We start from the raw sequence: 14,409 nt of genomic DNA, 5'->3' as shown, positions 1-14,409 counted from the left end.
TGAAGGAAGATTTGGTCACCTCAGACCTCAGGGAGTGATCTATTATTCCATCAGAGGTGGTAAGAGGAAAGCACCTGTGTTGCTTCCTCTTAGATAGCATTTAAGCTCAATTATACTCTAATATGTGTTTCTCCTTTTTCTTATGTGGTAAGAACACTGTAGGAAAATCATAGCTATCCTTGTTCTGGTAGGGGAGGTGTTTTGGCAGGACAATTAGGTAAAGAAAAGAGGCAACAGCTTTGGTATATGAAAAGTGTTCAACATGGAAGAGCTTATGGGTTCTTTCTGTGGTTGTAGTGAGCACAGGGAGGGAAGTTCAGTTCAATAGACACAAACCGAATTTCTAATACACATTAGACAGCAGTGTGCTCAGTACTGGGGTATAAAGAATTCTACCTAGACCTTCTTTAAGTCTTCCAGTGCACCCTCTAGCAGAGGTGTTACAGCTATGAAAGAAGACAGTAGGAGAGAGAAGAGAAATGAAAAGTATAGTCAATGATAAACTTGAGAATTGGTCCCAGGAACCTTTTGAGGTGCCTGTTGCAGGGGAGGGCATTTGGACATTGAAGAGAGACAGATGTGGATTTGAACTCTGGCTGTATTTCCATTACTAATTAGCCTACCTAAATCACAAATAGGTAATTATTTATCTTACTTAAGCATATGAATCCGCATATGGAGGAATGATGATAGTACCTCAGTCCCAGCTCACAAAGAAGACTAAATTAAATAACAATTATCACAAGGAATACCATTCCCTTCTGAGTTCCTACTATGTGCCAGGAGCTGCTTTATATTCTTTATGTACATGTTTTGTTTGTTTATTTGTCTGTTTAATCCTTACAGCCATGAATAGAAAGTGCAAACACTGTTTGACACATGGCTGTAACTCCATGATGTCAGCTCCCCTTGGCTTGAGAGTTAACAGCATGTCTTTGTACATACAGCTGCACATGTGCTATAATGTTCTAATTAAATGTCCTTGTGGTAACCGTTAGTGAATTCAAAGTTCTTCTGAAAAATTAAGACACTTGGAGATTCTGCATCATCTTTCTCATTCCTTTGATATCATTCTAAGAGTCACATTGTATTGAAGCATATGTTTATGGCCAGAGAGCTATACCTAGTGTTTTCAAATATAGCTGCTATTACCTAAGAAAATACATATTATACGTAAGGTTTTATCTGCTCAAGATTCACTTTAATGAGAACCATGAATGGACATGAATGTAAAAGATATAAAACACAGAAATATATTTTATATACAACTAAATTATGTGAGCAATATAACTGCTGTGGTTCAATGAGAATTCATGCTTTTAAAATTTCATACATATTATTTAGCATATTCTTATAAATACTTGAGTTTTCTAAGGTACCCTAGCAACCCAGCATTTCATCTTGTTATGGAACTGTCACAAATGATTAAATCCTATACACAAGGCAAGCATACAAATGAAATAATATTCTTCATGGTAAAACAAATTTTAATTTCTACCTATATAAAAAATTCTCCATTAAAGGCTTCTTTCGACATTGTGTCTTAGAATTTTTATTATCTTGCATCACTAACCAGTGATACACAAACAAGGGGAAAGGAAAAGGTTTGTTTAATTTAATGTTGTGGCTCGAGTATCACAATGAGAGAAGCCAAGGAAATTACCACCATCATTTTAGTTTGAGTCTCTTTGAGACTATATTGTTGCAGCTTGAGGGCTCCTTTAGCCTGCTGGCTGAAGCCTAGTGATACTGAGGTCTCAATCACATGTTTACCCTATAGCGTGTCTTTCCAGGAGTCTCTGAACTGGCATCGAAAGCTTTCCCAAGAAGCGCTTGATGATAGGGCGGCTCTTGGCAAACTTGTCCTTCACCTCAATTTCCAGCACATCAGTGGGCAATGACACAAAGCTGAATTGCTGCAATGAAATAATATGTTACATCAATTAACTGAGAGGTGTGAGGTCTGGCCAATTTCCAGTCTATTTGCCTTGGATGAAGTTACTGTAAAACATCCCAGTAGCAACATATATTATCAAGGTCTTAGAAATTCTGCAAGCCATGTTTATTCCATAAATAAATAATGGCAACAATGAAGTGCTCCTTCAGTGCTTAAAAGTAAGATTATTTTCTAAGACTCAAATAATAAAATCAACTCACCTTAAAAAGAAAGAATGCTACTCAGGCCTCACCATACGTGACTAAACGTATTAACATACTTAAAGTAAGAAAAAGCACAAACTCACATGTAATTAAGAAAATGCACTTTAATTCAACAACTCAAGATATTTTTTTTTTCATTATTAGAATGGCAAAGATTTAAAAAGATTAACAATACCCCACGTTCTTGAGAGTGGGAAAAGACAAGAACTCCCACACTGTATCAATGGGAATGTAAATTCATTTGAACTTTGGGAAGGGAATAGGCAGTATTTATTGTCATTTAAGCTGCAGATCCCCTTTAAAGCAGAATTCTACTTCTAGGAATTTTCCCTCTGAATTAGCTTGCACAAGTGTGCAAAGTATATATTTTATAGGGATGTTTATCAGAGCATTATTAACAACAGCAAAAGACTAGAATAGAGAGGCCAAACATGTTTATCAATAGGAAACCAGCTAAATGAAGAATCTTAAATCTTTGAAACAGAGAACTCTGCTGTAATTAACAAAGGAAATATGCACTGGCATGAAAAGATACTTGACAAACTAAGTGAAAAAGCAAGGCATAGAAGAATATGAATAGTGAGATTCCATTTGGACTTTGACTGCAGAGAAAATGCCTGGAGGGGTACATTCCAAGCTGAACTTTTAATTTTCATTATAAATTAGTTTTAGTTTACTTTTATACAATTCCTAAGAACCAATCATTCCTGGTACTGACAAAACTGACTTTATGGACATGCTAAACCTGAGGATCAAATCCTCTAAGAAGACCTGAGTGAGGATCCAGCCCCCATAACCATCTCAGGTCCTCAAAATTTCTATAATTTGGTACAGTAATTCCATTGTGAAGTGTATTATAATGGATCTCCTAATCTAAATGCTCAACAATAGGCTAGGTACATTATAGTATGTGCATATGATTCAATAGCTTATAATTTTCTAAATTATAATAACATATTATGATTATACATATGTATGCAATTACAATCACAACACGCTAAATGATAAGATAGAAAAATACTTCTTTTACAATGCTAGGTGATAAGAGCAGGAAACATATAATTCATAATCACAAAAATATAAATGATATGAATAGAAAAAAGACGGGAAAGAATTACAAGTGTTTTTCTTTTTCTTTTACTTTTCTGCTGTTCTGCATCAAACCTTCTTTCCTTCTTTTTCCCAGTCCCAACCTCGTTGCTAAGCCTTAACAACAAGTGAGGTGAGAGAAAGGTTAGCCTCATCCCAAGGGTCCAAATTAAGGGTCCAAACAAGTGAGGTGAGAGAAAGGTTAGCCTCATCCCAAGGGTCCAAATTAGAAAAGAACACACAATGCTTGCTGGTTTTCACCAGCTTTTATTAAATTAAAAAAAAAATTGTATTCATTATGTAAATTTCCTTATGACTTAAGTCAATTTGCATTTTCTCATCAGAAACATCCTAAATTGATACATTTATAGATACAGAAACCACACATTTCAGATTTCCAGCATAGTTCTTTTTCCAAGAAATTTAATTTTAGGGAAGGCAATTCATTAAGTGTCAAATTAAGTATGATTTATTTTATTTTTTTCTAAGACAGTCTATTGAAACCTGACATTAAGAATGTATCTGTACACCTGAAAATTATATAATTGTATTAATCAATGTTACTCCCAATAAACTTAATTAAAAATTAAAAAAAGAAGAAATGAACTATACCAAAGTTAATCACACTAAGACTATGTCAAACTAATATTTTAATATAGAACCAAAAAATGGATCTAGGGAGATTCTGGCATGTAATAAAGTTAATCCAATAATATATCTATTTTATTTAAAAAGAATGTATCTGCAGTATTTGCCACATTTTTGTTATAGATCTCAAAATAAATTTAACATCCAAATATTCACTTTACTGCATGTCAGAGCCTCTAATTACTAAAGGAATTTGTTTGGTAGCACTAATAAAAAAATAAACATTAAAACATATATTCTGCTATAAATTAATATACAGCAATAAAGCAACATTTAGGCTAGTTAACTTTCAACTGTATAATAAAAATTTCCTCTATTATTAAACATTTATTTTTATTTTCATTTTATTCCCGTCTTCCCACCCTCCCCCTCTTTGCAACCTCCAGTTTGTTCTCTATTTCTATGGGTGTTTTTTAGTTTAGTTTTGTTTATTTATTTGTTATGTTTGTTTAGATTCCACATATAAGTGAAATCATATGGTATTTGCCTTTCTCCAACTTATTTCCCTTAGCATAATACCCTGTAGGTTCATCCATGTTGTCACAAATGGCAAGATTTCATTTTTTTTCATTGCTGAGTAATATTCCAGTGTGTGTGCGTGTGTGTGTGTGTGTGTGTGTGTGTGTGTGTGTGTGTACACACGCACACATCATCTCTCATCTTTATCCATTCATCTATTGATGGGCATCTAGGTTGCTTCCATATCTTGGCTATTACTAGTAATGCTTCAATGAACATAGGAGTGTACATATCTTTTTGAATTAGTGTTTCTGTTTTCTTCTGATAAATACCTAGAAGTGGAATTACTGTCTATTTTTAATGATTTGAGGAATCTCCATACTGTTTTCCATAGTGGCTGCACTAATTTACAACCCTACCAAGAATGTAGGAGGGTTCTCTTGCAGTAAAGTGACATGCACTAAAGTGAATATTTGGATGTTAAATTTATTTTGAGATCTGTAACAAAAATGTGGCAAATACTGCAGATACATTCTTTTCTTTTTAAATAAAATAGATATATTTTTGGATTAATCATATTATATGCCAGAATCTCCCCAGATCCACATCTTCACAAACATTTGTTTGTTGATTTATTGATAATGGCCATTTTGGCTGTTATGAGGTGATATCTCATTGTGGTTTTGATTTGCATTTCTCTAATGATTAATGACATTGAACATCTTTTCATGTCTGTTGGACATATATATGTCTTCCTTAGAGAAATGTCTATTCGAGTCCTCTGCCCATTTTTTTTAATTGGATTATGTGTGGGAGTTTTGGTGTTAGTTGTGTGAATTTCTTATATATTTTGGATATTAACCCTTTATTGAATGTATCATTTGCAAATGTCTTCTCCCATTCAGTAGATATTTTTTAAAATTTTGCTGATGGTTTCCTTCACTGTGTAAAAACTTTTTAGTTTGATATAGTCCCACTTGTTTATTTTTTGTTTTGTTGCATTTTCTCTAGGAGACATATCTAGAGAAATTTTGCTAAGAATGATGTCGAGAATTACAAGTTTTAATAGCAGTTTAATAAAGTAAAATCATATTTCTCTCCATTTCTTTTTCTGACTACCAAATGTTATTTTCATAATGAAAACCTTAATTACCTTTATTAAAACAAGAGTATTTCTGGCTACAGCAGCCTGCATGGGACATTGAAGTCAGTTTATCAAAACACACTCTGAAACTTGGTGGCAACTCCTGAGTTCTTTCTTCCTTCCACAAGGTGTCTTTCTCAGCTTATATTCACATGTTTGCCCCTCCATTCCAGGCATCAACATCCCCCCACCAGGTCGTTATCTCCATGCCCCAGTTATTGAAGTCTATGTAAACCTCTAGCTAGGTCAGGTTCTTTCAAGAACAAGTGAGCAGTTCTGAAAATATAAACGTCTGTCTATTCATGAGCAAGCTATTTGCACCTGTGAACCTAGGCCCAGGGTGATAGATTTTACCTGGCTGCCTCTGCTTACGTGACTTTTAATTCAAGCCTCTGAACAACTTTTGAAGTGAGGTAAACTTGGCTTTTATTCTTAGCTCTGCACATCTAAGCTGTTGGTTCTCTCATTCATAACCTCTCTGAACCTCAGCTTCTTCAAAGGTAAACTGGGAAATAAGGCTGATGCCATGTTAGATTAAACTGCATTCTTCTCTTTCCATTCCTGTTCTATATAGACCCTACCTGCCCCGTTCTTTACTATCTCCTCCTTTTGATTGTCTAATTATTGGACTTCTTCACATTTTTTAATTCAGTTAGCTGGCCCTTACTGGCCAATAGTTCTGTACAGCTGTTTGTAGTAATCCATAAGGATTGGTTCACACAAACAAAAGCTATAATTTTCCTACTCTGAATAATCACTCTGGCTTTCTGTTCAGAGAATTGGCCTTATTATTGGTCAAAAGAGAAATCTGTGACCTATATAAGCAAAAGATTAAAAAAAAAAATTTGTTATTGCTCCAAGCCCTGTGATGTTTTTGGAATTTTTATCTCCACGTATCCTAGTTCCCCCATAAAAGAAACCAATGTGATAAATAAAAGAGCCAGTCTCAGACATTCTTAGGAGTCTAAAGTTTGGCTGTTTCCTTTTTCATTCTCTTCTGTCTGCTTGTGAGCATCTAAGAGCAACTTTAACACATGCTTGGACCAACCAATAAATATATGGCTCTTTATAGCTGCATAAGTTATGAAATTATCCTAAACAAAGAAACTCCTGGTGTCTCAAGGGTCAGAGTGTAAATTTCCAAAGACCATTTTTCCATTAGAGCATTGGATTATGAATTCTCTTTCTTGGCTGCATTTTAGGCACTAACTGTCAGAACTCTTACAATTGGACAGCATTTGCAGGAAGAAAGCTGTATAAGATCCAATGTAAGGGCATGAGTTGGAAAGACATACACAGTATTCTTTCAGTGTCAAGTCTGCTTTTGGTTAAAAGTAAACTTTCTTTTATTATTGGGAATCTTATTTTAGCTTTAGGCTATTGATAGATGGCACTGACTCTCATTAGAATCATCTGGAGAGCTTTCACAAAAATACCCATTATTGGGTCCCATCCTTGACTAATTAAACTAGATTTCCATTGATGTGGAGCTGATCACTTGTAGTGTTTAAAGCTTCCTGGGTTACTCTACTATGCAACCAGGTTAAAAGACCACAGTTCTGTCAGTAACAATTCATTTTAACATTGCATAATCTCATTGCTAGGAAAATATTCCTTAGATCAAATCTAAATTTTTCTTTGTGGTCCAAATGTTTAGTCCAATGATTTATAACATATCTGCAAACCCCAGTTTAATTTTTTTTGTTTGGTATTTCTATTAATAGCAATAGATGATAGTGGGACTCTATGCAATAGATGCCAGTAACACACATCCCCTTCCCCAACCAAGTTGTGACAACCAAAATTGTCTTCAGACATTGCCCAAGTCCCCTGGGGAACAAAATTACCCCTGTTGAGAACCACTGATATAGGCCTAATATCTTCAATTTTCCAAAGAGATATTAGGATTGGTGTTGCAATATGTGAGGATAAATAATTTATTTTGGCTTCATTGTTAACTAATAGGTCATTTATAGAAATAAAACACTTTATTTATTATATTCCATCTTGCTTCAGAAAAGATATGAGGTAGATCTATAAACAGAACTTCCTTAAATTCAACTAACTGAAATAAAAACAAAGGAGATAACTAAAGAAAATGTTAATTGGTAATGATATAAACTGGCAGTACTTTCTTAATGGGCAATTGAGGCAGAGATTAGAAGAGTGTGGTAATAAAGAATCTCTTGGCTCAGAAGAAGGAAATGTTGTCTATTCATTCACACACTTGTTGAGAATTGACTGAGCTAGGAGCTGGTGACACAACCACCATCCTTAAGTGTTGGAGTGCTGGAGCCATAGATCTCTATAAGAGCTCGCAGTCTTAAGTTTCAGATAGACAATGACAAAATAGAAAAAGCTATTGTAAGAGCCCCAAAGGCTCCACCTTATGGACAGGTAGAGAGAAGAGGGGTGGCAATGGTGCTGGGGAGGAGTCTGATGGACAGATAGAGACAACTTTCCACAGGTTGAGATGCTTAACTCAGCCTTAACAAATAAATAAACATTGGCCAGATGAAGAAGGCATGAAGAATATTCCAAGGAGAGAGAGAGCAACGGTCAAGGGGTTGAAGTTCACAGAATACAAAGGTCCCTTTGGGAACTGTGGGTGACTCACTATGTCTGGGTCATAATGGGAGTCATGTTGTGAGATGAAACTGGATAGATGTAAGATTCCATGGTGAACAGCCTCCTGGCCAGAGCTTGGACTTATCCCAAGGCATCTGGGAACAATTGAGGGATCTGAATCATGCAAATGACACACTCAGATTTTCATATTAGAGAAGTCACTGTAGTAATGCTGAGGAGGTGACCCATTGATGGTTTAGGCCTGGAAGCAGGCTCATGAAGTGAGACAAGTGAGAAAAAGAGGATGAAGCCTGGCAGGCAAGGAGGAAAGGGTGATAAATTTGGGAACTGGCTAAATGTCAATAAGAGCCATGGCATGTGGAAGAGGAAGAGACCATAAGTTCCCAAAACTGGATTCCCAAAACTGAAGGCATGTTGGAGAACTAATGGCTAGGAATAAAGAGAAGGGCTGAGTGACTGTATGTGCCAAAGTGATCAAAAAACAGAGTGGTGGAAATAGGGTGCTACATATGTAAGGATAGTAGGTTTTAAAGAGAGAGCTGGAGATTTTGTGATATTTTAACAAGCTCTGGGTAAGTATTGGAATGGGTAGCTGGTGATGAATGGAAGTGGAGGTCAATGAAATTTAAGAGGTCAAGGAAATTAGGATGTGAGATGAGTCATTCATGTGAACCATGATAATACAGGATAATAATGGTAGAATCTTGAGTAGAAAGGGAAGATAGTGCCACAGGTAGAAAGATCTTTACTGATCATAGCTGACAAATAATGGGACCTATTATTGCCTTAATGTACCTAAGATAATAAGGATATCAATGTGCAAGTGATACTACAATAAAAAAATGAGGATATAGTTGTAGGAAATTTAAGAGACATATTCAATATGATTTTAAAAATATTTGTACTTAGCTATTTAGGAATGGTTATGAGAAAAAGTAACCTCAGTCTGAGAGAGCAGACATATAGGGGTTCATTTATGCTTACTCATACTTATGGAAGTCAAGAAAGGCTGAGAATAATTAAGTGGAGAGCAATTTTTCCCTCACCAGCAACATTATAGGATTTATTATTAAGAAATGGTACTCTTGAAATCTTGCCATAAGAGAAGACCTGCCCTGCTAAACAGTGTGTGGCTTGCCTCTATCTTAAGAAGGACATGCTAGAGACAATACTACTGAGAGGTGAGCCTTGTAACTGTCAAGAATCTAACAGGTTTGAATTATAAAGGCTGCTCTTATAAATTTGTGATATATGGAAGGTTTATGTTTCTCCTTATGCATAAAAGCAAATGAACTGGATCTTGACTGGGCCTCTACCACCTCCATATCAAATATGAAAATCCTCAGGCACAAAATAGCATATTATTGATTTTATTTATAGACACTGCTATCACAAAGTTAAGCTGAGATTTATTTGTGGCTAAGCAGAGTGGGAAGCAAGGTCTGTGTGTGTGAGTGTTTAGAAAAATATAATATGTATTCTAGAAGAAAAAAAAAGCAGTGATCTCTCTGATATTGCTACTAGTAATTTATTTTCGGACATATCTCCTCAGGCAAGGGAAACAAAAGAAAAAATAAACAATTGGGACTATATCAAACTAAAAAGGTTTTGTACAGCGACAGAAACCATCAACAAAACAAAAAGATAACCGACTGAATGAGAGAAGATATTCACTTATGATACATCTGATAAGAGGTTAATACCCAAAATATATAAAGAATTCATACAATTCAACAACAACAACAACAACAAAACAATCCAATTAAAAAATGGGCAGAAGATCTGAACAGATACTTCTCCAAAAAGGAAATATGGACGGCCAATAGACATACGAAAAGATGCTCAAAGTCACTAATCATCAGAAAAATGCAAATTAAAGCTACAATGAGATATTATCTCCTACATGTAAGAATGACTATTATCATTTAATCAAAGAACAAGCATTGGCGAGGATGTGGAGAAAGGGAACTCTCATACGCTGGTGGTGGGGTTGCAAATTGGTACAGCCACTATGGAAAATAGTCTGGAGGTTTCTCAAAAAATTAATAATGGGTCTACCTTTTGACCTATCAATTGCACTTCTGGATATTTATCCAAAGTAAACCAAAACAATAATTTGTAAAGATCTGTGCATCCCTATGTTCATTATCAAAACTTCTTGGAACTCCTTGAGATCTCTATCTTATATAAATTATTCAAAAAATTAAAAATAAAAAGAAGAAATATCTACCTAAATCATTTTCTGAGGATAAGACATCTTTGATATAAACTGTACAAGGATACTATAAGAAACAAAAATAAAAGGCATTTATTTTCATTGGTAGTTGCGAAAATCCTAAATAAAATAAGCTGTCAATCAAAAAATAGCATTTATATGAAAAATACCGAAGTATATCTTCCAAGCTGAACACTACTTTTGTGACCATTCTTCTGAGATCAGGAGCCCCCTCCTTCGTCATTCCTAATATTCTTCTAGAGTGTGTGCGAGACTTCAGACATTCACTTTATATACTAACTTTACTTCATCTTACTTTTTGCTAAAGAATTTCTCTGGTTTCATTTTTCTCATCTATATTTAAATATATTTTATCTTGCTGTATTATATGTATTCTATATGTTTTAATGAACAAGAAGGGATGTGAATATTTGAAAGAATATACAGGAACTGTGTGGCCTCAGATTTGGCATTTGTGTGCTCAAAGTAATACTCAGGTCACTAAGTGCCTCATATCTAAAGAGATGGGCCAACAATGGGGGCCAGACCTTCTTCTCCTCTCTTTACTACCAGGTGGCCTGTTAAGAAAATCTCTGCCTCCTTTTCCCATCCTAGCCTCTCAATAATGAGACCATTATTCTCACAAAGCAAAAGGTGAGGTGATCCCCACACCCATATCATGACGCCACTTTTCAAAGGTGCTGGAGGGGGAAGAGAAAAAAGAACAGAGTATGTCTTCTTTCTACTCCAAGACCCTCAAAACATAATTCTGGTATGGTAGATAAGAGGAAAAGAGATTCAAACCGAATATGTAATTAGACTTGATTAGGTTATTTACAACTAAAAGTGACTAGAAAGTTATAAAATGAGCCCAAGACATCATTAAGAGATAATTGAGCGTTGATAAATGCAGTGACTGGAAGAAATTAAAACTAATTATGATATCACTCCATTGAATTGAGGAAGCTCAATTAAGAAGATTATTTATCTATCATCTATCTATTTATCTATCATTTATCTATATATCTATCATCTATCGATCTTTCTAAATGTGTGTGTGTGTGTGGTTTGGCAGGTATATAAAATATCTACTTCTCAAATATTCTTTCAATTTTGTTAGCTGGGTTTGAAAGCTTATTGCTAACTCCATCAAGATTTGCCTTTTACTCTTTCATGTTATCCATGGACTTCATTGTATTGCCTTTTTCAATTGCCTGTAAATCACTAGACTTGTGCTGTATTACCTATGTCAGTATGTTTCTCTCACAGATACGCTAATATCCATTAATATCCATCACATACCTATTAATGCCTCCCTTAAATGTAATGTTCTTTTAGTCAAAGATGGATACAGTTAATGGTCTAAATATTTACTGTAGGATTTTTCAATATACATAATATCTTCTCATTAAAATAAAAATAAAATCTCAAAAATGTGAGATTAGCTAATTATTCACAGAATTACTATAATAATAATTTTATAATACATGAAATCAATAGCCTAAACACAGTAATTCAGTTGTTATAAAACTGCAAATTAAAGTCATCGATAATATGACAAAAACTCTATTGATTTTCTCTGGTATTTTTAACTTTTAAAATACTGTTGTTTAACAAACAAAAAAAGACTCATAGATACAGACAACAGTATGGTGGTTACCAGAGGATAGAGAAATGGGGGAGGACAAAGAAGGTAAAGGAGAGATCAAATACAAGCTTATAAAAGAAGATTAGACTTGGGGTAGTGAGCACATTATAGAGTATATACATATCATATTATAAAGCTGTACATCTGAAATGTATAGATGATTAATCAGTGTTACCCCAATTAATTTAATAAAAATACTGTTGTTTACATTTGCTATTATTTATATTTCTTTATTAAATATTCCAAGTTAATTCCCCAAAGCACCAAAAAAAGACTGGGATAGCTAGATAAATTATAGCATGACATGACCTGTGATTTGTCTCTGGGGCATAGACATTACTTCTTGCAAGAAAAGCTAAATGTAGGCAAAGATGAGAACCTGCTCCTCGGGTCCCCAAAAGAATGGGATCACAGTTAGAGATGGGCCTTGCTGAAGTGGAATTTCAGCTGACTGAATCTCAGAATTTGACCATTTCTATTATTTGGTCCTGATTGCCTATTTTCTTTTCATTCTTTAAAATATGGCCAGTTTGTGTAGATAGGGCAAGGACAATTGCATCCCATCTCTGAACTTCCTTGGGTCATCCCCTACCTGCCTGTTCCACTATTTCCGATCCTTATCTTTCCTGGTTCCTAGATCTTCCTCTATGGTTCCATCTGTACTTGATTTGTGTTCTTCTCAAACTTTCATGCTTGGAATTCCACTTAGACGGATTTTCCCCCAACACTAAGCCCAGCTATGATTTTTGGTATCAGCTCTAAAGTGTGTCATTAGCTTAACTAATTTCAATCAATGAAAGAGGCACTCCCAATTCCAGCTCTAATTTGTACTGTTTGCCAATTTTCTTGTGGTGTAAATACTCCCATCATGGCTGACTTCACTAAAAGTAGAGCTGGGAAGAGACGTGCACAGTGGCTCTGGTGAGCCCACATGAATGGGTTCCAGAACACCCTGATTCCATAAATGGAGGTGCTAAGTCAACCCCTCACCTAGCTCACTCTATTCTTTCATGAGAAATCAGGAGGCATTGGGTTTTATTGCTGTTCTCAAACCTCCACTTTTATCTTGTTTTCTCAGAAGTTGCAAAATGATACTAACAGACAAGGATAAGGAATGCTTTAGCTAATGGACATCAAACTATGTGCCTCTGAGTCCTAGGCTTAATGGGTGAGCCTCAGGCATCAACTGAGAACCAGTGGCAGTACTTCTGAGAAATTCTCCTTACGTTTTTAAGTTGCTTTTCATTACTGAGTTCCTTTCATAAAAGAATTCAGCAACTGGTTTAACCAATAAAAGAACTGATTTGGTGCTTACGTGATAGTTGCCTATAACAAGAGACTTAAAAAATCTTTTTTTTTTAACTACTGTTTTGTATCAAGGCTGTTGGTTAGGGTTTCTCACACACTCATCACCAGTGTCAGCTTTGCATTTTGGAGAATGCTTTTCTTCCACAAATGTTATTCTTGTGTTCATGATACTTTTACTATGTCCAGGTTAAAAGTATAATTTAATTTCTGATTAATTTACTTCTCAATTTCTACTCAATCAGGACTGAGGTTAAGAATCTATTTTAAACCTGAGTTTGGTTAAACCTCATTACGGTTGGCTGATTACAGTAATCATTTAGCAGTGTGCTTACCTTGCAGAGATCATAGGTCTTGGCCAGGTATTTTTATTTCTCCCTGGAGGATGAGGCTTTTAGCCTAACTTGGTCTGTTTGTTCTTCTCTGTCAACCAGTTTTTGGCAAATTTTCTGCCCAGTAAGTCTCATTCTTACATACTCATGATGTTGTTGGGTGATTAAATGTGATAACTGTGGTAAACAATCTATTATCACTTGGAATCTAGAAGACTACTCTAAAAGTCCAGGCCCAATCCTGATCCTTCTGAGTTTATGCCCATATTTGACTCTCCAAGTTGTCAGGGGGATATTGAAGGGACCCAGTAAACAAAAGTGAGGGATAATGGCTAATTATATATATTTATCCACCATTCTCCATATTCACTGCCATCATTCTGGTCCAAGTGTCATTGTCTCCCACCAAGCTTCTGCAATTGCCTTCTAACTGATGCCCCTTCTCCCTATCCTCCTATCTCCAACCCCCACCCTACCCCCAGCATCAACAGAGTCTGAGTCTTATTTCTTCCACACTTTATCAGCATTAAGAATTACTGATCTTCTTCATTTTAGGCATTCTGATAGATGTGCAGTGGTAACACACAGTACTTTTAATTTTTAGACATGAACGACCATTTAAGTAGAACATCTTTTCATATGCTTGTTTAACAGGCACCTCATTCTTTGTGAGGTGCCTGTTAAAGTCTTTGGTTCATTTTTCTTAGTTTCTGCCCTTCTCTTTTGTTTTTGTAGGAGTAATATGTACATTCTAGATACTAATTAATTGCTATTTAGATATAGCTCAAAAACATTTCCTACTCTGTGGTGTGCTCTTAAC

General features: G+C 35.3%; 1 protein-coding gene across 1 annotated transcript in view; it reads right to left on the bottom strand.

The window, feature by feature from the left end:
• The window catches only part of HECW1 (HECT, C2 and WW domain containing E3 ubiquitin protein ligase 1), a 483,256-nt gene that overhangs the window by 154,912 nt on the left and 313,935 nt on the right, over positions 1–14,409 (bottom strand). The window contains exon 7 of the mRNA XM_011372467.2: positions 1,774–1,916. Within this exon, the coding sequence (XP_011370769.2) occupies positions 1,774–1,916 (143 nt within the window). The remainder of the gene's footprint in view (positions 1–1,773; positions 1,917–14,409) is intronic.

The sequence above is a fragment of the Pteropus vampyrus genome, unplaced genomic scaffold, assembly GCF_000151845.1.
Source record: "Pteropus vampyrus isolate Shadow unplaced genomic scaffold, Pvam_2.0 Scaffold208, whole genome shotgun sequence".
In the NCBI taxonomy this organism is placed as follows: Eukaryota; Metazoa; Chordata; class Mammalia; order Chiroptera; family Pteropodidae; genus Pteropus; species Pteropus vampyrus.
The sequence above is the reverse complement of the archived record's forward strand: the minus strand, read 5'-3'. Positions and strand labels throughout refer to the sequence as shown.